At 37.9% G+C, this 24,003-nt stretch overlaps 4 protein-coding genes across 6 annotated transcripts; 1 reads left to right on the top strand and 3 right to left on the bottom strand.

Annotated features, from left to right (window-relative positions):
- Positions 1–349: 349 nt before the first annotated feature.
- Gos28 (golgi SNAP receptor complex member Gos28) lies at positions 350–3,400 on the bottom strand. The gene is made up of 5 exons (XM_076788141.1): positions 3,168–3,400; positions 2,454–2,629; positions 2,215–2,396; positions 2,069–2,137; positions 350–1,935 (listed from the first exon to the last, which is right to left on the bottom strand). Exons 1-5 carry the CDS (start codon positions 3,253–3,255, stop codon positions 1,698–1,700), a joined length of 753 nt encoding a protein of 250 aa, XP_076644256.1. The 5' UTR covers positions 3,256–3,400; the 3' UTR covers positions 350–1,697.
- A 1,779-nt stretch (positions 3,401–5,179) lies between these two features.
- Positions 5,180–13,487, top strand: LOC143354228 (carbohydrate sulfotransferase 11). Its single transcript, XM_076788139.1, has 7 exons — positions 5,180–5,595; positions 6,568–6,740; positions 10,988–11,244; positions 11,316–11,556; positions 11,650–11,829; positions 11,916–12,073; positions 12,257–13,487. Exons 1-7 carry the CDS (start codon positions 5,583–5,585, stop codon positions 12,342–12,344), a joined length of 1,110 nt encoding a protein of 369 aa, XP_076644254.1. The 5' UTR covers positions 5,180–5,582; the 3' UTR covers positions 12,345–13,487.
- Positions 13,488–13,568: 81 nt separating this feature from the next.
- On the bottom strand, positions 13,569–14,649 carry LOC143354230 (uncharacterized). The gene is made up of 2 exons (XM_076788142.1): positions 13,914–14,649; positions 13,569–13,825 (listed from the first exon to the last, which is right to left on the bottom strand). The coding sequence occupies exons 1-2, from the start codon at positions 14,148–14,150 to the stop codon at positions 13,670–13,672; spliced, it is 393 nt and encodes a 130-aa protein (XP_076644257.1). The 5' UTR covers positions 14,151–14,649; the 3' UTR covers positions 13,569–13,669.
- A 1,827-nt stretch (positions 14,650–16,476) lies between these two features.
- On the bottom strand, positions 16,477–22,728 carry Stam (signal transducing adaptor molecule). Of its 3 annotated transcripts, none has more exons than XM_076788120.1 (10): positions 22,310–22,728; positions 21,561–21,721; positions 21,047–21,292; positions 20,725–20,800; positions 20,431–20,640; positions 20,184–20,303; positions 19,925–20,071; positions 19,566–19,792; positions 19,251–19,495; positions 16,477–18,939 (listed from the first exon to the last, which is right to left on the bottom strand). In XM_076788120.1, exons 1-10 carry the CDS (start codon positions 22,350–22,352, stop codon positions 18,825–18,827), a joined length of 1,590 nt encoding a protein of 529 aa, XP_076644235.1. In that variant the 5' UTR covers positions 22,353–22,728; the 3' UTR covers positions 16,477–18,824. The 3 variants fall into 3 exon arrangements, with proteins under 3 accessions (XP_076644235.1, XP_076644232.1, XP_076644234.1); XM_076788117.1 differs by having other exon boundaries at positions 19,925–20,113; positions 22,310–22,727; XM_076788119.1 differs by having other exon boundaries at positions 19,251–19,483; positions 19,925–20,113; positions 22,310–22,726.
- Between the last annotated feature and the right edge of the window lie 1,275 nt (positions 22,729–24,003).

Raw genomic sequence — 24,003 nt, 5'->3', positions numbered from 1 at the left:
GCGTGGCATAAATAAGAATATCGTAATTACGTTCTTTCTTTTTCCAATCCTTTCGCGAAATTTGATACTACGAAGAAACACCCGGTGCATTGTTGTGGATCCAATGTATCCTCAAAGTTTAATTTGCATAGTTTTAATTTGGGAGGAGGATACAGTTGAGAGCAGCGACGAAACGAACATTTAACAGCTAAAAAATACAGGGTTCACGAAAATCAGTATTAAAAAATTTACACAATGCTTGAATAGGGATAAACTTCGATCAAAATATGAGGAAAGAATTTTCTAAAATACGTTCGTTCGTTATTGAAAATAAAGGAGTCGAAACGTCGGTGATGCTTGGCTTGCCAACTGTAGCCCCCTCCCCCTTTCAAAAAGTGTATAAAACCGTAGATTCTTGAACAGGAAAAGGAAACAAAAAAAAAAGCAACAAACAAAATTTAGAATGCTGAAAGTGAGATTTGTGATCATACATGCACGGAAGGTCTCAAAGTGTAAATAATATATATTAAAGAATATAAAAGCAGTTTTAGGTGAGCATATGTACCTTATATTCGATACTTTTACAATTTCTGCTTGAGTTCCTATCGCAAGACGAGATGTAATTTATAAATGTGGTATCTAGTATACGTGGAAACTGGCATCGTATTTGCCGGAACGATAACTTTCTTAACGCGCTGTGTTTTGTGAACTCGAATGAGAGACTTGTAAACATATATGCCATACATTGATACATATATATACATATATGTATGTACGCGCGTGTGTATGTGTATATATACATGTATAAATGTCTTCGTGTATGTAAAACCAATACTTCTTAGTAAAAAAAAAGCAAAAGGAAAGAAAACATGACTAATGTTATCAATTCAATTTGATCGAAATGTTTCGATATTTTATTTCTTTCGTTGCTACGAAAAACTGTATTGTTCGTTTCCTTTTTTATTTGCTTTAACGTGTTAACATTGACTCGTAGGCATATTACTTGTAGATAAACTGTCTTTCTATTCGTAAACGCAGTGGCGAATAAAAACGAATGAAAAATCTTCGAGTATCAGTCTGTTGTACCGGTGACAAGCCAAAAAATCATTTTATCGTTTCCTATACGTATATATAATATACATCTATTAAAAAAGTCAATTTTTCTTTATCACGTATATAGGAAGTCGAAAAAAAGAAAAGAAAACAATACAGATATAATTGTCGAAATGGGTAAAACTTTCACCATTGATTTTAACATTTATTAAATTAACATGTCGATCGTGGATTAAAGTTTTATACATAGTGTCATCCACGGCTTATATTAGGTATAAAAAAAGCTGTACAGTATTACATTTTCATTTTTTTTGTATCTCACTTTTACAACACATTCGCTCGATCATTCGCTTAACTCGGTGCACAATTCTTTCCGTTTTCAATATTTCTTATCCATGTAACGCATATCGGTATACTGCGAGAGTTTTGGATGTTTTTAGTAACAAAAATATTTTTATTTATCTTCCGTAATTCCGTGTACATTGTCTATGCAAAAACAAAGAAAGTGTACGCTGACAAAATTGTAGATACATAGACAATCGATAAAAATATTGAAACGTTATACCGTTTTACTATAGAAAAACGGGCAAACCGATCGCGCTTGCCATATAATACATGGATCGCCTAACCCGCTGGGATGGAAGTACTTTGGTGTGGAATGAAATTTAGTGAAAAGCATACAAGAGCATTAGAAATGTGCAGAAACCAACGATAAGTCCAAGAATAAGGGAGTCCCGCCTCTTGCGTAAATTTATCCTTTGCACTAGACTGTTCACTGCTGGGAAACGATTCGATATATCATTGAACCTGGTTTGTATACGTTTGAATGCCTGTCTCTGAGTCATTAAATGTTCCCGTGTTTCCATTGCTATGCTTATTTGATCGTTTATTAGCCGATCCGAGCTGAAAGCAATAATGTTTTCCATTAATTTTTGTACCTGATTAACAACGACTTATAAGTACAGAGGCAATTCAGTTTTTAGCGAGAAATATTATACGTCGGAATAAAATGAAGTACAGAGTAAAGTTCGCTTACTTATGAATATGTTGATTTTCCTTCATGAACATCTCTCTGCGATTTAGTCCTCTTACGCTTTTATAATTGCTGCCCAACAAAGTAAGTTACAGATGTTACAAATAATTAACAAATGTCTGGGGTAATGAGACAATCATCGTACATACTCTATTTCTTTACGAACGCTTCCAAGTAAGTCTTCCCTGTCTCTTCTTGCTGCAAAATTATTTCGAATCTTACTGAATTCCAGTTTATAATCTTTCAATATGTCTTTATGACGTTGCATGGTATGCAACATTGCAGCACCGTTAGGTTGTAATTCGCTCATTCTCTCATTTATCGAAGACAACTACGACAAAACAGATTTTTAATCCACCGATGTATGGTGCTTGCACTTTCAACTTACTTTGGCTAGTAAATCTTCTATTTCGGAAGCCATGTTTTCAAAAACATGTTCCTCGTCCAAAAGCGGCACTTCGTCGCTGTTTACAAGTTTGGATCCTGTGTTAATACCAAGCTTGCTGAATGCCACCAATTTCGCATCAATCTCATTTTCCAAATGTCTTGCTTGCCTTCTAAGATCTACGAAAAGGAAGTAAAAAATACAGAATCAATAACAACTCTAACGTTGCCTTAATATCGTAATTAAATACAAACTAACAGCCTATTAACTTAATTATAAAGCCGTGAATTGTGATAGACACATAGGAAATAACCTGTTTTAAGAAGGTTAAGAAATTGAATATTTCATCTTTATACGGTACCTCGATGCCAAAAAGTTTGTTTATTCGAAATGAATTTGACCTCTTTCATTGAAAATACACGAGCGTGTACGATTAAATACGAGTGCGCAAAATATAATGGGACTTTGTTCGAACGAAACTAAGGCATATCATCCAAGTAGAAATAGAAATAACTCAGCTTTTATGATATTTGGATAAAAAGGAATATGTTGTAAGCCGTCTTCCTAAAAAGCTCAACACGATGAGTTGTGTCATCGTTGAAATCGTTTTTTGACACACGTCAAAACAAGATACTAAAAATAATACTTGTTGGGGAAACTTTTGACGACATGCTAAAAATTTCGAGTGTAAATATTACTGAGTGCTGTCAAATCTACCTTCCCAATCGACGACATCTAACGAGTTAGCCATTTGTTGTTCTGAAATCACGCGATCTTTTTTATAATATGTGGATGGATACTGCATACAACATTACAGAATTCCACGGAACAGATGATGGCAGCAGACACCTATCAAACATAAGGAACCAAAGATAAACTGACCGAGACAGCACACAGACACAGATGCGTCACACGCACGCACACATTCACCGATAAAACAGGGAAAATGGCGGCAGAACTTAAACAAGGATTATTCCCATGAAACGATAATAAATATTCTCTATCATTTGAGCTTTCTCCGTATTTGGAGGAAAGAAAGCGAAATGAAGAGTATAACCGAATATAACCGATAGGTCCGGTAAGTCACTTGCAAACTGCTTGTTACAGAATTTTTCTGGCGAGCTTGGAAAGTAGGCCAGGCTTTTATGTAATGTTATACCACTTAAATTAAATAGAAATCGAGCACCTCTTCCGATAGGCTGTAATTCTTCGTTCGAAACATTGTTCGAGGTAATTAAAAATTTCGTGAAATGTGGACGACGCGTTTACGCAAACGCAGAGCCGTAAGAAGATATGCCTATAGTTAGCGGTAAATAAAACCGGTTTTTAGCGGGACCTCGATACTAGCAGAGTCTGATACTAGTTGTTACGATGCTGCTACTTATGCCATGCTACCCTGATATTATTGTCTAGGAGAAGGAACTAGGGAAACGGTAACAAGAATACGAGGTTCTAATTGAGCTAGTTATAATATTTCGTATAAACTGATAGTTTAATAACAAGTGTGTGTATATATGTACATAGATGTAAATGTAAAGAGTAACAAATAAAACTTAAATTACTGGAATTGGCGAACTTCTGTTACAATTGCAAATAGTCAACGGATAACGAGGAGTAAAATCTGTTTTACCGTCATCACGAGATAAGTAGGTCGGTTTTAACTCTTGCCATTTGATGCTCGAAAGTGCTTCCGTTTCTTCTGTACAGCTTTAATTCCTCTAATAGAGCCATTGCTGCGTGGACGTAATTATCATTGTCTTGAACAGTCATGTCTGGAAATTCGTTTCTTAGCAGTCGTAAAATTATACTCATCTGGCAACTAGACCTACAATGTAAAATAGAAAATTTAACGCATCTGATAGGCCATCGGTTTCGCATGAAGATTGTTTTTTGTTTACTTTGAAAATATTCGTAATCTGGCCCGTCCTTCGACCATGGGCAGTGTCTCTATTAGGCAGAACATCAGACTTCCGGTTGTCTTCGCGACGTATACGCACGGGCAGAGATCTTTGAACGATTTCTCCTCTAAGAATGTTAAAAGTTGTTCCCCCCGTCCAGGATGATTTTCGATTTGTATATCAACGGTCTTTTCGATCGATATGCTTTTTAGCGCTAAAATATTCTGCTCCGCGTTGTTTGTAAACTTGATTCCGCTACTGCTATCGACCGCGTCCCCGAGACAGAGACGTATAGCAGACACCGGGGTTTGATATTGTTTTTCGTCGATTTCGTACGAAATTGTACCGTACGCATCGCAATACGAATTCTCGTTAAATTTTGGTAAGTCGAAAACGACGGTAGCAACAACTTCTTTTCGAGGCTGAATGGTATCGGTCCGACACCAGAACGTACTATCCATCAATGTCCAAAACGACGACGTACCGCGAACTTCGTTGGATCCTTTTAGATCGACATAAATTTGGGGATCGTACAGTATTCTGAAACACAAAGTTAATTATCTTACGACAATACCGACGGAGAAAATGTTTCCGTCGGTAACGTCGTCCACCGATCTTATCGACATAAATCAGATCGGTACATCACGGCCGGTAAAAGCGTGTTCGAGCGAATTTCGTTCTGACGTTTAAGCCGAAAAGCTCGAGACATAGTCGTTCATCGAACGAGTTACCATTATCGTTAATTATTTGCCAAGGAATGAATGGAACTGCTCCGATAGCGAGGTTAGCAGACTCGGTCAGGCCTATTTTCGCGCAGGCGTAACAGTGTTTGGCAACAAATCGACCCGCGAAAACGCGAACCAATCAGAGGCAACGATCGAGTCGTCTAGCAGCAGACGACACGATACGAGGACACATGGAACGGTCCGGGTTCGAGTCACTTCGAACTCCGACTCCGACTCTGACTCCGAGTGGCTTCAGTGAACTGCAGGATGCCGCCGTGATCGTGTGCCGTCTGTATCTTTCGGTCGATCGGTCAGGTACATCACGTGTCTGTCTCGTTAATCGAGGATTCCACAGGACAACGAAGACGCATCGACACGACTCCATTCACCGAGAACCGAAGAAACCGCAGCGTACCGCAGGACTTGGCATCCAGCGAAGCCAAAAGTTCAGTTTTGTGTCGGGGGTGCGATAGATGCATCCTTGAGTTCTGACATCGGGGCATATACATATGTCCGTTGGTGGTACGTACACGAAAGTTCGAATCGTTCGATAAATATACAAAACAGTGCGGCGAGATTCGCGAGTGACAAAATAGAATCGTTCTTCCACGAACGGAAAAAAGGACTAGAGGATAAAGGTGAAAGGATGGGTGTTATCTGACCCATTGACCCAAGGAACGCATGGCCAATACAACCGCATTGCTCGCTCGAGGTACTCTTTCGATCGGAATGATGCGGTGGTTGTGCAAGATTCGTGACTCGCTATGCAAAAATTAACGTGGCTAGAATCACGACCTTGCCCTTTCCGGAAACGACGTTAATTTCACCAATTGAAAGGATGCTCGCGTGGCATACTTTTTCGTATGCGCTTATGCAGTTTTGTGTGTGGTTGTTTGGTAGGCGGTGTTTGAGAACCAAGTTCTTTTTGTTTTAATCTTTTTTTCCGGGAACGGAACTCTATCCGACTGTCCGTATTTGTTTTGGAATTGTTGTTACACGAATCGATCGCAATACGAGTCGAGGTTATTTCGAAATTACAACCGTGCAACTAATCGCACGTTATCGCGACATTCGTTTGTGATCGCACCGCTAAAGTTATAATTTATCGAAAGTAGCTAGCCCGGAAGCAACCGCGCGCCTATTCTACTATCGCGTATAACCATGTGTATACACCGAGAAAAGATCCACGGGTTTGAAAGAATCCTTTCAAAGTGTTACACGTAGTGTTTTGTAATGTCCCTGAAAACTTGACTGAACAATCAATTATAGTAGACGCGAGCGCATAAGAGGAAAACTTAACTCGGTTATGGTAATGATATCTGATCGATGGAATCGATCCCCGATACTGTTCCAGCCGGTATTAATCTTTCAATAAATTCAAATCGTTGCGATTAAGTTTCGGTTGCGATCGAATCTAGAGGCTGATGTCATACTTTTTGAATTGAGATGCCGCGAACCGATATACTAAGGCATACGTTTCCAAATGTTTTACAGTTCGACATGAGTACAGAAGGAAGACTGTCCATCGGGAGAAGATGACACCGCGACGGCACGTATTCGCGGCGATTCGTCGAGTGCTATTGGTCGCCGGTGTGATAACATTGCTGGTGTTGGCCCTGTCGAGCCAGGATGCTGGCAATAGCGTGCAGCAAGGCCTTTTGTTGGAGGTGAGTGCGCAATCTTTTATCCGCGCGCGGCAAGTGGAAGAGGAGATGCACGGAAGGATAGCGGAGATCTCTTTTGTTTCTAGGAGGAGACTTGTTCTATGTTCTATGTTTTATGTTCTTTGGCCGGGTCATCGATTTGCCTACTTTCCTTCTTCCTCTGGATCACTTCTTTCGATTATCTCGAATTTCCTATAAGTTCAAAGTTTTCCACTTTGGTTCAACCGTCACAATACGTTCAAATTGCAAACTACACGCGTCGCGAGGTCCGTCGAAAGAAAATGCCAAATTCTGAAAGATTACCAGTGTACCAGCACCAGTAAGATTTCTTTCCAAAAAGCTATTACTCCCGGCAGCCCGTCGAAGAATACTATCGTTCCAGTTAGTGGGTTTAGGTTGGGTGAAACGCGTCTTCACGAGAGAGAGAGAGAGAGAGAGAGAGAGAGAGAGAGAGAGAGAAGGGTCTTTGTCCGAAACGCAGCTCCGCGTCGCATCGCGAACTTGTACCAGCGCAGTGGCACGTAGTTTTCCGGAGCGTAGTTCGTCGTAGCTTGCGACGGAAGATGTTTAACCTTTTAACTATTGTACGCCACTATAGCGGCTTCCGTGGAAAGCATCAGTTCGAACGGTACGCCACTATAGCGGCTTCCGTGGAAAGCATCAGTTTGAACGGTACGCCACTATAGCGGCTTCCGTGGGAAGCATCAGTTTGAACGGTACGCCGCTATAGTGGCATTCGTGGATATCATGATTTTGGGCGGTATTACACGTTTTTTACTTTTCTTTCTGATTTGACTCGCCTAACCCACATTCCCTGACAATATCTAAGCTGTCGTTGAAAAGTACACGTGTTAGTGCCTTAACCTCTTAAGCACGGCGCGCTCGTCCGCAAATGTGTCTCCCAGGGACGGCGCGCCTGGCCGCGAATAGCACAAAAGCCGCTATAGTGGCGTTACCGTTCAAACTGATGCTTTCCACGGACGCCGCTATAGTGGCGTACGGTGCTTAAGAGGTTAAAAAGTTAAGCTCCATAGCGCAGAACGCACGGTGTTTCATCTCGAAACTGTCGGCTTACAATTTCAATCGGACACGGTGAAAATTCAAATGTTTCAAATAAGCTCTTGTGTACGGCGCACAGTGGGCAATTTGGACGAAATCGGATCCAAAATCAAAGAACTTTCGATAGAAATGAGGTAGAGCGACGAAATTTTTTTAAAATTAAAGCTGAAACTTTGTAGAATATGGGAAAAATAGGGAGATTATTACCATCCAATCATTTCAACGAAAAAATGATTTCATCAGTTTTTGTCACGAAAATCTATTTTTTGCAAAATCCTGAGGTCGTAGACAAATTTTGAGACCAGATTTGAAATCAGCGTGAAAAAACCTATGGGAAATGATGTATAGCATGTTAAAAAAAAAATTTTTCCGCGCGTGGTATTGGAAAAACCACAATTTTCTTGAAATTGTGCAAGTTTAACGAATTTTCTCAAGGTTAAAAAGCGTTTGTACCATAATCTCCCTATTTTTCCATATTCTACAAAGTTTCAGCTTAAATTAAAAAAAAATTTCATCGCTCTACCTCATTTCTACCGAAAGTTCTTTGATTTTGAATCCGATTTCGTCCAAAATTCCCACTGTGCGGCGCGGCGCACGTGTGTGCAGTGGTTATCGAAGTACTGGAAACCGCCAGTTTATGTTTCTCTCGATAGAAGAGCGAACGTCGAAACGGATAGAGAGATGAAACGAGACGACAAGTCGTACGCGTATCGATGGAAGATCGATCTCTGCCACGCCGGTGGCAGTAATTGCCCGGATCAAGGGGGTAGCTAGTAAGCATCGTTTTGCATGCTTAAAGGGGCCGTATCGGGCGAGCGCGGTCGTGGTCGTGTACGATGTACGATCGCGTGCCGCATTGCGCCTGGAACTCTGCCAATCTATGTTCGCATCTCTTTACGTAAGGCGATCGTTCCACGATCTAGCTATACGCGTCACCGCGATGCGAACCTTCCTTCTTCTCGGAACCGCTTAATTACAATGATCATTAAACAGAGTTGCCGTTGCGTTGCAACGATTTTATATCATTTCCCCACAATGATCCCGGCGATTCGATCGTTAAGGGCAAGGGCATTGTGTCCTCGAAATTCAAGACTTACGGGAGCAACGTTTCTTCGAGGATTGCCGTGTTGCTAGAATTCTAGGCGAAACAGAACCGATGGCGACCAGTCAATTTTCAGCTAAAGCTCTTTCTGCGATATAAACTCAAACTTTTCGTATTCTTTCTCGATCGAGAAAGAAACGGTTCAATTAGATCGTTGAGCGTTTCGAGCAGCGCGTTAAGGCGCAAGTGGGACAACCGCAGGGTGGAAGTGTACGCGTTTCTGGTCTTGTTCTCTTCTCGTTTTCGATGCGTATATTTACGTGGTGCGAAGCCAACAAACAATTACCAGGCGTGCTTAAGGGAAATAAACGATTCGGAGCTCGTAATCGTGGGAAGACGTTTGCAGGCTTCCAGCCGACTAACCGAAGCTTCGGATTTCAAAGCTTTCCCCGTTGCTTACCGGAGCGACTTTCTTATCCGGACAGCTCGCAACACACGACACGCGTTGTTCCGACCTTCTGCACAACTGACAAGGTTAATTCAATTTCCTAATTTCTCCGTGGAGTCGAAATACCCGACTGCCGGCAAATCGGAAACGTGCGCTTGTGCTAGCAAACTCCGGTTAGACCCCACCCTTTCTCTGTCATAACTTTGCATCGCCTGAAATGTTCCAGTTCGAAAGATTTTCACAATATGATGGCACGGGAAGACGGTATAATCGATTCTACCCTAACCTGAACCAGGGGATGTTCGCTGTACGGTAGTTTGATCCCTTTCCACTTCCGATTCTATTTCTAAAAACGGACCACGGCCAGGTTACAGTGGCGTCGCGATAGCCGGCCGACCGGAAACACTGAATGCAAAAGCAACGGCTTCCGTTTATTGATTTCCGCCTAGAAGCTGACAATGAATACCGACAGCGCCGAGGTTGACGCCGACGTCGACACCGACGCCGACGCCGGAAATGTGGGCCATACGGTTGCCGTAGGATGCTTTGCGTTTTGTCTTTGCCCACGTGCGCCGCCGTACAACAAAACTCTGTTTTTTAAACCGCTCGATAAACCAAGATGAAGTCATTTCGCAATATGCAGTGAATTCTCGATATATGTCAACAACACAGGTCTTGCTAGCGTCATGTATCGTCCAGGAGACATACCCGAGCCGTGTTATGTTTACCGAGGCCTCTCGAGCTTCGTGGCCCCCCACAGGGTTCACCCCGCGGTGGTGGGGATAATTCCACGACATTTATCATCCAGGTATTGTTGACATATATAGAGAAATCACTGTATCTATGCCCCGAACGTTCCATCGAAGAAATCAATCCATGTTTTTTGATAGAAGAGTAGAGTTAAACAGGATTTCGAGTCCTTATTGTTCGATAGATTTTCATCACCGATCTTTCGGTGAACATAACGTAGAAAGAAAAATGCCACCGTGGTATATCCTCTTTGTACCACGGCGCTGTGAATCTTTGATTCATTTCGCACCTATCTGCAACGACGAATAATAAAACCTGGACGTGTTGAGGCGTCCGTGTCAACAAACAAACATTATATAACACCGTAGCGTTATTACGCAGCATTCCGTGCTATCATGTTGTATAACTTCCTTCCACTGCCATGTTATCCTGTTTGAGAATAGTTCGCGGTCATTCGAATTGGACCAATAATTTTCCAAAGAAACGCTGCCGCGATATTGTGTCCTTGGCGTGATTCGCAAACAATTTATTTACATTATTCTTCGAGTCTTAACACGATTGCTTGCCTGGTTAATTGAAACTCGTGTTTTCTCTTCGCGGGTATTACACTCGAGGTTTCTAGCTATTTGCACATGCAACCAGTGAAATCGATGCCCGTCGATGTCGATTATGCTATATGTATACGCCTATTAAATGTTTTCCCTTACATGGTGCAATCAATATCCGCGCGGTTGCATCATTTTTTTGATAAATCATCCTCGTGCTTCTTATAGATGCCGTCGATATTTTTCTCGTAGATAAAAAAATCTATGGAAATATTCATTGCAAAGTAGATTGTTGGCCAACAATGTTGTCGGAATCAGATTCAAAACGCTGTAGCGAGCGTACACCTCTGTTAGCGTGTATGTATGTATGTATTTAAAAGAAAAGAATTTGCTTGTATGTTCTTAGGAAGACTCCAACCTGACCCCAGAAGAGAAGCTAATGGAAGAAGCAACAAATGCTGAAACCGAGCGGCGTTTAGCCGTCAGGAGGAAATTTTTGACCGAGAGATGCGCGGAGGAGGGTTTGGATCGACCTGGAAACGATTCCCTTCATAGACCCAATGCCTGGGAGTTCCTTGTAAATAAAGAGTACCACTTGATATGGTGCAACGTCTTCAAAGCAGCATCGACGTCGTGGATGTACAATTTTAATTTACTTGCTGGGTACGGTTTTAGATCTTCGAACGGATGAAACTGTTTTTTTCAGTCCCATTAATATTGTCTTTGTTTTTCAGATACAGTCCACAGTTCTTAAAGGCCTCGAAGGCTGTACCAGTTTCTCTGGCAAGACAGAAATATCCTAGATACACGGCAGATGAATTGAACAAGTTCCTAAACGACAGTACCAGTTTCCTGATAGTCAGGCACCCCTTCGAAAGATTGCTTAGCGCTTACAGAGATAAACTGGAGCACAGTTTGCCGCACACGTTTCATAGCAATCTGGGAGCTCATATCGTCTGGCACTACAGATCAAGGGTAAACGTTCCGCACATACTTCCGAGAAAATTTGTCGCATATGTAATAAATGCATTCTTATTGTTATTTCTCTTGTTTTGAACTCAAAATCAGGATCCAAAAACAAATGGACGACACGGTCCGAGGTACCCATTGTTCGAGGAATTTGTACGATGGTTGTTATGCCAATGGAGAGCCGGTAATGAGCTGGATATGCATTGGACACCGGTCGTGAACTTTTGTACACCGTGTCAAGTACGATTCGATGTGATAGCGAAATTTGAAACGCTTCATGTAAGCATTTTTTGGTCGATCGATCATAATTATAAATAGATTCAAGTAATATCTTGCTAAGACTTTGGTATATATGTTTTGTAAAGGAAGATCAAGATTACCTGATAAAACAAGCTCACGTAGGACACATTATTAAGCCAGAGTGGAAGAACCCGACGAGAGGTGTTCAAACAAAGGATGTAATCAAGAATTACTTCGCTCAATTGTCTAAGTCACAGATCAACGATCTGTACGAGATGTTTAGGTGAGTTGCAATTTAAGGTTTAAATTAAAATTCTTAACACCTTGGAAACGGCTTTGATAACATGAACTGAGCCTCGAGATAAGTAAAGTCGTAAATTCATTACTATACCAAAATGTACCAACTCTTCTAGATTAATAAGAGCCGTCGTTTATGCATTTAATTTATACATATGTATAATTTCAGGTACGATTTTGTACTCTTCGATTATTCCCCTGACGACTATATTGCACTTGGGAGAGATGAACACACAGAACTGATTTGTAAAAAGTAATGTCGGCTGTCTGGTGCATCGGAAGCAAGCGTATCCACGTTCAAACGTTTCGTTCTTTTTCATCGTATCTACAGTGACACGCATCAAGTCGGTTACAACGAACGTATTAGATAGACAGTAATGGTTACCAATGAATTAATGCGAATTAAGATCGGTGCGCCGAACGCGTGAATTATTTGCTAAGATAAGGAACATAGAGTCAGCTTTTCGAGTTGACGTTACCTATACAAGCACTGTTATTGTATGAACATTTTTGATAATTGACAAATAACAAACTTGTTACGGTCTATTAAAAATGTTAGGCTCGATGAGAACTATGAATATTTGTAAATTGTCAAGATACGATTTCAGAACATTTTTAAACTGACTTCACACACGCATAGTAAGATTACAGCGTTGCTTACATGATTGACCTTGAAAGCATAGATGACCTTAATATATTTCATTTTTTCCTGTTACATGTCGAGCAACACTTGCATTCCAACTGTCATATTTCCTTCGTTTTGCAAATTTAAGAAATGCTTATGCTTATAGTTACTTTCTTTTCTTTTCTTTTAGTATAAAGACAAAATCAGTCAATAAAAAAGAAAACAAATCGATTTTATTTCTTAATAGTCGGAAAGTACGAGTTTATATTTTCGTTAAATCTTTGCCTGTGTTTCTGTGTATATGTATATACACATATATCACTATAAGAATTTTTACGATAGTTATTATGTTTGATGTTAAGATGGTAATAGTACTGCCTAGAACAAATGTAGCATAGTCGTAAGGTGTATCAAATTATACTTCCAGTTGCTACATGCAGAAATATATGTATAATACAACTTAATTTTTCTAATGTTTGTTCTTGCTTTCGAGCAATCTATCGATTGCTATAGATTTACATTTTTGATCTTGTTATAGAACTCGATAGAAATGTTCTGCTATTAACAGTACTTAAATCTATGAAGAAATATTTCTGAAGAAAATCAATATTTTCAATGTTATAAGGTCTTATGTAAATAAAAACAAAATTTTTTGTAAAGTGAATACAAACGAAACAAACATTGTGTGGAAGACTTTGATCCTTTACAATTTTATAAGTGGTTAGTACAAAATGACAATAATTATTTTGAGAAATAAAAGCATTTAAAAGGAGCAGTCTATATAGAAGATTAATTTTACTTATAGAAAGCGCTTACTTTGTTACAATTAAATTTAAGTATTTTGTCCAGCAGTAGCATCAATACATTTTTCTCTTTTATTCTGATTCTTATCGATTATAGATTATAAAACAACACATGTATGTACAAATTTGTCATTGCATAGTTACTATAATGTACTTACTGCGTTGAAGTATTTTGCAGAACTATACCAATGATCCATTTATCCCAAAGAACTCGTTTCCAGCTATTTTGTACAATTAAAATTTGACCAAGCTTCCCAATACTTCGTTTCTTTTTTTTTTCCACAGTTGGTTGCCCATCGATGGTATACAACTACAACATGTAGATAGTACTCTGAATGTATTAAACTGTAACAAAATAATTATTTATTTTTCATTGTTATTACGATCAAGTAACTCACGTCACTGTCAGAATCCGAGGTTATATTTTCTCCGTACAGAGCATGATCTCGTAACTGTTTTAGAATTCGTCTTCTCGTATCTTGGATTTCTTTGATATCGTTAGTTGTTTTTTCAATACGAGCTTGCACATCAGAAAACTGTTTCATTAAATGCTCTTCCACGGGGTTGTTTTCCGATGTTTGTATCGGTAACTCCTCGTCGCTGAGAGCAAACATGTCATCTTCGAAAGTATCCATCTTATTGCCAACGATGAATTATCGAACATAATTTATTGGTAACCAGCAGTTAGCAACACTTTGATAAATTCAATGAAGAACACAATATTATGAGGCATTTGATCATACTTCGGTACGACAGTACCAATCTTATTTATAAATGATCTTTCCATTGGAAATGGTGTTACACGTTGTTATATAGGAATATCTATTTTCCAAACATGATAAACAAAACGGCCAACAAGATCGTAAATTATCGCTAAACACCTACTAGTAAATTAAAAATTCGGATAAAGGACGTTAGCGATGACAGCACATATGATCAGAGAGAGTATGAGAGTGCTCCTGCTCACATCTGGGATTTCGGTGCCTCCAGTATAGTGCTGCCTCCACACCAACTTTTGAGAAATACTCATCAACACTACATATGGTACCAGCTACAATCACCTGTACACCAGAAAGGAAATGAAAGTGCTCATGCCCGGGGTTTTAGTGTCCCTACTTTTTCCTGCATCATCTTTTTAGCCTGGAACAGTACCTGCACCATCGTTTTAGTCTGAAACAGAACCCACATTATTTTTAGCACGGATCAGAACCCGTTTAATTTTTATTTTTATTTAACCACAGACGAGTTATAGGAGTAGACCACTCACCTAATGTATTTTTCTGTCTCACGTCCGTGGGGCTCTAGAGCCCCCTTATCATTTCTGTGTCACATGCTACCGTATCGGTTGGAACTAATAGTGTGGAACTAATATCACAGACAAGATGCAGGAGTACGCCAGTCAGATAGGAAATGAGAGTGCTCACGCCCGGGGTTTTAGTGTTCCCAGAGAGGATAGGGGATTGCTCACGCCCGGGGTTTCGGCGTTCCTTGCGCCTGTTTCTCGCGTCTTTTGCGTATGTTTCTCGCATGTTTTGGGCATGATTTGCGCATGTAATCCGCATGTTTCTCGCATGGTTTGCGTATGTTTTGGGCATGTGTTGGTCATGTATTGCGCGTGTTTTGGAAATGTATCCCGCATGTTTTGCGCATGATTTGGGAATGTTATGCGGGTGTTTTGCGCATGATTTGGGAATGTTATGCGGGTGTTTTGCGCATGATTTGGGAATGTTATGCGGGTGTTTTGCGTATGCTTTGGGAATGTTTTCCGCATGTTTTGCTCGTGTTTTTAGCAGAACTAAAAAATATGAAAAAAACTGAAAATTTTGTTGATTCTGAGGATGGGAATTGAAATGGTCAATGTTCAGTACCATGCCCATATTCGCGGCCATGTTCAGTGCCATTACCATGGTCGCGGCCATGTTCAGTGCCATGACCATATTCGCAGGCATGTTCAGTACCATGACCACGTTCGCGGCCATGTTCAGTACCATGACCATGTTCGCGGTCATGTTCAGTACCATGGCCATGTTCTTCATCATTTCAATTCCCATCTTCAGAACCAAGATAATTTTTTGTATTTTTTTATGTTTTTTGTTCTGTTACAAACACCAGCAAAACCTGCCCAAAACATGCGCAAATCCTGTCCAATACATTCCCATAACATTTGCAAGACATGCGCAGAACACCCGTAGAACATGCGCAAAACACCCACAACAAAACATGCCCAAAACACCCGTAAAACATGCCCATACATGTGCAAAACATGCGTAGAACACCCACAATACATGCGGAAAACCTTTCCAAGACGCCCAAAATATGCACGGGCACGACTGCCGGGAGCACGAATCGAGGGGAGAAAGTTACCCCTCTCTGCCAACCGGACCAAGCGCGACAGAGACGGAACGGAAAATTCCGAAAATCGAATATGATATCGAAGTAAATTGCGAAGAAAATTGCGAAAGATCTTCGAAAATTTCGAAAATCGAACCTTGTATTAGGAAAATATGATATCAAGGAAGGTGGTACGAAATTCAGTAGTATAAGTCAATGACAAGTCAGACCGTCAAAATTTTCCGAAAATCGAATTTTCTGTTAGGAGAATATGATATTGAAAGATTGATCTGCTCCTATCTGTACAACGTCTGTGTATTTAGCAATTTCCGATCCATGGTAATGTCGGTGGCATGTACGAAATTTTGATAATGCGATCTGTATAAATGAATAAAGTAAAAAATTAAATTTTTCGAAATTTCGAGTTTCATGGTAAAACGGACTTTGTATTTCAATAAATACCATTTGAAACAATAAAATATTTAGCAAATAAGTTATTTGAAAATAATTTATTATTTAATTTTTAAATTTATATTAAAATGTCTTGATTATTTTAATTTCTGCCCATTTTTAGTAAAAAGTATAACAATCTAGAAAGGTTCGTACGAGTGCAATAACATATTATTAACGTTTATGTAAATAATGAGAATTTAATGGCAACATAACATATACAATGTAAGTTACATCTATTTTTCGTAGGATCTATCCTTTTCTGACGTTCTGTGTCTTTTTTTCTACACATTCACTCACATTCTTTTTTTGTCTTTCTGAATTTATCCCTCTCTTTAGTAGCATACATACAAATTTCAATGTTACAAAAAGATTAACGTTTCTTCTTTTTATCCTATTTTCTGCATCGTTTGTGATTAACTTTCAACTCTTTCACCAACTGCTGTTTTCTAAGAATTTTACATGGCCCTCCTTTTTCTCTGCACGATAACAACGCAGTTGATTTCTACGCCCCGTTGGGGTGTATTGCACTATCGTGCAAAAATGTCTTGTCCATAAACTTAGAGACCCTGTCACTTACATTCCCTCGAAACTTTAAGAGTTTGAATGTGTACACTACCGCTCAAAAATATATGGTTTATTCAAACATTCATAGTTCGGAAAAAAATAAAATTATCACTTCTCTTCAATCACATGACCTCAGTTTCAAATATATGAAATCTCAAATAAATCAATTCATATTTTGTTCATTCAAAAGAACCAGGTTCACTATTAATCAAACAAGTGATCCAATAGTTTTGAGTGGTATTGTATATGAGAACATTTATTAATATCAAGAATAGCGAACTTAAAATAAACAAAAAATGAAAAAAAAGAAAAGATTTAAAAAAATATACCCATATAAGTGTCAATTTTCTAATTAGTTAATTAATTAATTAGGAGTGTCGGTTACTCTGGAACAACTTAATATAATAATTAGTACACGGATTTCGTTTCCGGAATTATACGCATTTTACTACTATACATTATATAATATACAAGAAATTAGTATAAATAAATATATATGTATATATATATATATATGTATATATATATATATATATATATATATATATATATATATATAATATAGGCATATATAATATATAATATATATGCATATATAATATAACTTCAATCTCCTGGATTTAATTATTCGTTCTAGGCGTAATTTTAAAAGTCACCAACTGAATGATTAGCAAATCCGCATGTTGAAATTTTATAAATCCTGAATTATAATGGCTCTATTTTTCTTTAAATGTTACTTACAACTAATATTATATTTTTTATTTTAGAACATAAACTTTATTCGTAAAATAAAATGAACGATTCGCTAAAAAGATTATTAAGAATGGTCTTATCCTAGTTTCAACTCGTCTCGCCTTAAAAATTTTCCTTTAAGCCTTTCGGTGTCGTAATCTGAATGCTTAGCACACTACCTGTGCGAAAATTTTGTGGTTACATTCGTTGACAGAGCCATTAAATGTCTAATGGAGCTCATTATACAAATCTCATTGTTACTTCGCGGCACCGAAGTGATTAAGGTAATTTTAAAAGAATACAGTAATCATCTTTCCTTGTTCTCGCTTCAGTTTTTTAACACAGACAGACAGGACCACTTCCATATTGGTATGAATGCAGTTACACGAATATTATGCGTTAACAATTCATAGAAAGCTCCTCGCAGTTCGTTCGATAAACAATTAATAGGAAATATATTTATTATACACAGTGGACAGACTAGACCAGGTCGAGATGTCTTGTTGCGATTGCTTTTCAATTTCTGTAGACGATATATTCCACTCGAACGTCTTTTAAAGCCATGGGATTCTGAATCCACTTTTAAGGCTCTTTTACAGTTATTTGTTGAGAATGAATGACAGTAAAAAACTATAAAATACGGTCATGTTTTCGATACAGTCTCCACCGTTTACCGTATAGTTTCGTGTACTGTTGTAATTACATAGTAAACGACAGTGCAGTTGTGTATAACTTATTACAAACGTACGCCAAACTTTACACAATAGATTATAAATAAGTGATGAAAATATCATGCGACACTTGGTCACGAACTTAAGATTACGTATCGGTGTGTATAAGATGATGACCGTGTTTCACTATTTGTTTTCATTACAATATAACAATATAACAAATATTTAATTAGAATGTATTAATTTAGATAAATACAAGTATCTATGGAATTAATATCGTGTAGCAATAAATCACAAATTAAAATAATAATAATACCAAAAATCCGGCCAAATAAATGATTAATAAAGTAAATTGCCTTCCAATAATAGTATTTTTAATCATCTTGACATGAACGTGTTTATGCAATATGCTTACACGATAAGTTTCGAATGCAAAACTTCCATCAAAAGCCCAATATCTTTGGCTACTTCGGGTATGTTTATTTAAATAATTATAATATAGTAATATTGTACAGCTTCAGTTAGAGTACAGGATGAATTTGAAACATACAACATCCTTTACGGCATATGCTGCCCATTGGGTGGAGCATACTGTGATTGCTGGCTTACCGAAGGTCCTGTTGGTCCTGATGGACCATAAGGCACCGGCATAGAACCAGTTTGAGGTGGAAACCTGTTGCATATGTTATAAAACATCAATTTATTTATTTGTATAAACTCAATAACTTTTACTGTATTAAAAGTATGGAAATTTTGTTCTTTTTAGAAAAAGAATATTAACATAACACAATCTTTGATCTGTCTGTCCAATCTAGACAATCCATATTGATATTTCATCGTTTATTGCAATTGTTTACAAAAATAACATAAAATTGGAAACAAATCGTACTGACTGGGAAAAGTGATGATTTTTGGTTTGAATACAATTAATGAGAAAATTTGGTTAAAACAAATATCCGATACAATATTTAAATTAACACATACCCTTGATGGGAGTAAGGAAGGCTAGTTTGCTCTAGTACTGGTGGACCCTGCGGATGACCTGGAGGATGCTGATGTGGACCAGATTGCACATGTCCAAAATGTTGAGGTAATGTCATGTTTGGCATACTTGTAGGTCCCATATACTCATTTGTTGGGATGTTGGTACTATATGGTCCTAACGGACTACTTCCCGGGAAAGAGGATGGATGAGGGGGAGCTACTCCATTATATATCTGTTGATTTTGCTGTTTTAAATATTACAATTATGCAAACTACAATTTTTATAAGAAAAAAGAACAAATAGAAAATACTTACATGTGGAGGTGGTGGTCCATGATTCTGGAATTGATAGGGACTCATATGTGGTGGCATCTTAGGGAGAGTATAATTAGATGGTGTTGGTGGTGGAGGTTCTCGCATCAGTGTATGATATAAATTAAGAGCGTCTACCAAATCAGAACTGAGCTGGGTTAGCTGTGCATGCCTCCTATCCACCTTTTCTAATGCTGCATCTATTAACGGTCCCATCGCAGTGACTTGTTCTACAAAATATTGCTAGTTGTAATGAACTAATAAGATATACAATGTATGATTTATACATATTTGTGAACACAATTACAATCTGTTATTAAATTCAACATAAAATAAAACACATTAAATTGAACAGAAATTACCTTCTAATTCTAGCATTTCTTGTGGATCAGAATTATCACACTGAGGATCAGCTTCGTGTAACAAATGTAGAAGCTTATCCATTTTTCCTTCGTCTATTTCAACCTCGATCACTTCTGGCTCTCTCTTTACAGTTTTCACTTCAACTTCTTCAGCAAAATGAACCATTTTTTTATTATTGTGTTCTAACTCTGTTATATTAAACCCGTGTATAGTATTCCGTTATCAAGTAAATGCAATTTAAGGTGTAATGAAACTTACTTGTAAATTGTTCAGGCTCGACAGATAAGTCTGCAGTAACAAAATTAGAAGGAAAAAGGCCTACTCCTGTATAATTACTGCCTTTCCACCAATTTGGATCAGAATCATCCAAAAGGTTAACTAAAATTCAGTTGATAACAATAACTTTATTATTCTGTTACATACGCATCGTAAATGTTTTCTTTAGCTGTAATCGAAGTACAGTCCCTTTGAAAAAATAAGATTAAAAAGAATTGTTAATTCATACTTATTTCTCCTGCGAAAAATGTTAATTCATTATTTTCTGCAGCCTCAAAATCATACAGTGCACGGACCTTCCTGCCTTCGGAATTGCTGGAAGTACCAAGCGCTGTGTTTACACTTGGGTATAAACTTGTACTCTTTTTAGATGACGGAGAACTGTGTGAAGAAGATGCTTGATTATGGGCTTTACTATCTTTGAGTGAAAGTTCAATAGCTAAAAACAATAGAGAAATAACATAATTTGTAGAATTTTATAAAATAAAAATAAAGGATATTATGAATATGTGTATGAATATACCTTTTGCAATGTCTTCTTCTTCCTGCGAATTTGATACTACATTTGGATCTTTGCTCAGTACGCTTGTACGTTTAGGCTATAAGATCACAGTAAATTTATATATAAACTTTATAATTATATTTTGATATAAGTAAATAATCTATCAGCTACAATGTAACATTCTGCGAAAATATTTTCATTTAGTTCCATAAAATAATTATACGTTCAACACGTAATTAGAGGAAACACGAAAGAACACTATCTTGATATTTGTTATTCAAATCGAGATAGAGTGTAAATGCGTATGTTTTATGGTAAGGAGTTTATAAAAGATAAGTCTTACCGTATCGGAAATAATAGTAAAATCATGACCTTCGTTTTTCAATTTGTTGTACAAACTTGGTATTAAATTTAATTGAGGATCATTTTTAAAATCGCCTTCAGCCCATTTTTTCAATAGCCCTTTCATTCTTTCTGCAATTTTTGGTTGGGCATGGTTCACGAGTTTCCTCATATCATTTTCAAAGTCTCTTGATGCAATTTCCAGATGAAACGTTTTCCCACAATTACTCACACATGCATCCAGCAACTAAATATACATCATTAAAGACGTAAGAGAAATAGTTTTGAAACATTAAAATGGTTGTGTTCGATCGGCCAAACTATTGGTAATACGAATAACATTAACAAAATTAAACATGTGTAGCTTAAAAAAATGAACAGAACATGTATCATAAGAAATTTTAAGAGTTAAATATTTTAAGCTCATCACAGCAATTTGTATAAAAATTAGTTTGGCAGTTAGTTCGTTTTAAATCATAAAAATAAATGATCTATGTTTTAAAAGGTATACTAACTGTTAATGCTTGCATAACAATATGTGGATCTGGAGAATACAGTCTCCTAACAATAGATCTTAAACAATCCTTTGCATTTTGCGTAGAAGTTCCTACTTTGTCGCAAATGTCCATTATTTTTCCCCATTCCTCGGTGGTATTCTTCTCGCTGGTTGCTTTTTCTGTCACAAAAAAATGTACTTAGACTTAAGTAAAAATCCTTAATAATTAAATTGCTTTGCAACATAGTTTACATACTTATAAGGCTCTATAATTAATGAAATCAACATTGTAACAGTAACGTATCCTTAAAAATATTTGCGAAATTGTTGCTAAATTAATTGTTACGTTAATAATATTTTGGAACTAACAGATTGCCACGGATTAAACAATAAAACATAGAGTTTTTTATCAGAATAAAACAACGTCTAACTGAATAATTGTAAAATTTAAATCGCCATATAATATAGGATTTTATAAATAACTTTATAGAAATTACTCGTACACTTGATCAATGAGATGCAAGACAGTGAGTAAACTAATTCAGAAAATCTGGTGTCTTAATTGGAGGTCAAATGTCAACAACCGCTTAATGTGTCTATCAAATGTGGAATTCCTATGCCTCGGAAATAAAAATGATTGAGCCAGAATATAGATAAGCAGAATCGAACGAATGGGTGACGAAATACTCATTTCCATAGTGTAAGATCGAGTTTCTCGGAATAATGGTTCTAAGTGAATTAAGGCTAGGGAGGACGTATACCACTCACCGACGTCAGCGTCGAAAGGCGAGGAATTCTGGAAAAGCCCCATTTTATCGGATTTACTCGACGAAACGAATACGTCCAGCAATTACGTCCGTTACACGCTGTCACGGAATCGCGTTATGTTTTTCTCTGCACATCCAGCTGATATTTACTTACAACCCGCGATACCGAATGACTAATAACATTCTAATCTACCATCGAGGGACATCTTTCTTTCGATCTGCCAAAAAACCTCGATACTATCGAATCGTCTCGAGCGTAATGTCAACTTCGACGTAAAACCATACAAATTGTAGAGTTGGTGTATGTATCGAATGAGTCAATGACAGAATTAGGCGGAAATTTTACATGTTTCGAGTTTGAAACAATGGAAATGATTCAGAGCTGTTAAAAATTTGGACAAGTTGTGTCTTTCCTGAGGGGACATTGAAATGAACATCGACAATCGATACATCGTATCATACTACGAAATCGCAACACTGTCATCTGGTGGCTGCGCCTAAAATTACCATTTGGGACATTGCGCTATCCAATGATGGTAAAACAGATAGATTTATAAATTGTAATTATAAAGATGATCCATACACATTGCAAGTTATGGCAATCAACTGAAAATGTTACAGGAATGAAATTGGAGAAATATTTTAGGATGAAAACAGAAGATTCATTAAAAATTCGGCGATGGTTCCGAAAACAGGTCAAACAAATTGAGCTGAAATTCGGCAAAACGTTTCTCAAAAGGATTTTTGGCGACTCGGAAAAACTTTTCTTTATCAGAGAGGATATGGGAGCACAGACGAGCTCCTGTACCTCGTCTGTGGTCGCACGAAGCAGTTTCTGATGCATGGTAGGTAGGTAGTTGCACAGACGAGGTATAGGAGTAGACCAATCACCATATGGGGTTTCGTGTCTCACGATCTGAAATACCGACAGCGTTAACAACAACTAGATTTCTTACGCCCTCTACTCTGGCGAACGATAAATCTTGTAACTAGATCGACGAGAACTTTAGCCCATATACCTATGATAAATGATGAAGATACGACTCTGAACCCAATACACGACCGTTTACGCACACGGGTGAAAACAGGTGTAAATCTAACCCGCCGAGGACAGCAAACCTAACACTAACCTAACACTTGCTCAACAGGGACAAGCTAACCCTTTTTCATTGAATAGAAAGGTATTCAGAAACAAAAACAGCGTATTTTGATTAATAATTGAAAGAGAGCTGCCTCGAAGGTGAAGATGGGCCAAGAGTAAACAAGGAGTGCATTGAAGGACCTTCGGCTCATCCCGAGGTAGCCTAAAGTAAATTCAGACACAATTCAATTAAATACACAAGTTTTTATTATTAGTACGTCTTAAATTTTATTTTAAAATGTTATCGCAAAGTTATAAATAAGCAGCTATTAGCTCGATATTATTCTTTATTTGCAAGATTACTAGAAGTTCTTACAAATAGAGAATAATACCGATTGCCCGGGTCTCACCACGAGGAGGTTGCTGCACAAGAGACCCGAAAGGAAGCCAGAAGGAATTCAATACGCTTCCTTCTGACTCCCTTTCTTACAACGACGGTTTCGAGTCTTAGAAACTAAATTTCGCAGAGTATGTCGAGTAATTATTGCGGAGCAAATGGAGTGAGTCGGAGAAGAAGTCTCCGATTCACGGGAGATTAAAAACGAATCAGGCAG

This window comes from Halictus rubicundus, chromosome 5 (assembly GCF_050948215.1).
Source record: "Halictus rubicundus isolate RS-2024b chromosome 5, iyHalRubi1_principal, whole genome shotgun sequence".
Classification (NCBI taxonomy): Eukaryota; Metazoa; Arthropoda; class Insecta; order Hymenoptera; family Halictidae; genus Halictus; species Halictus rubicundus.
Note: the sequence above shows the minus strand (reverse complement) of the source record. Positions and strands in the feature narration are given on the sequence as shown.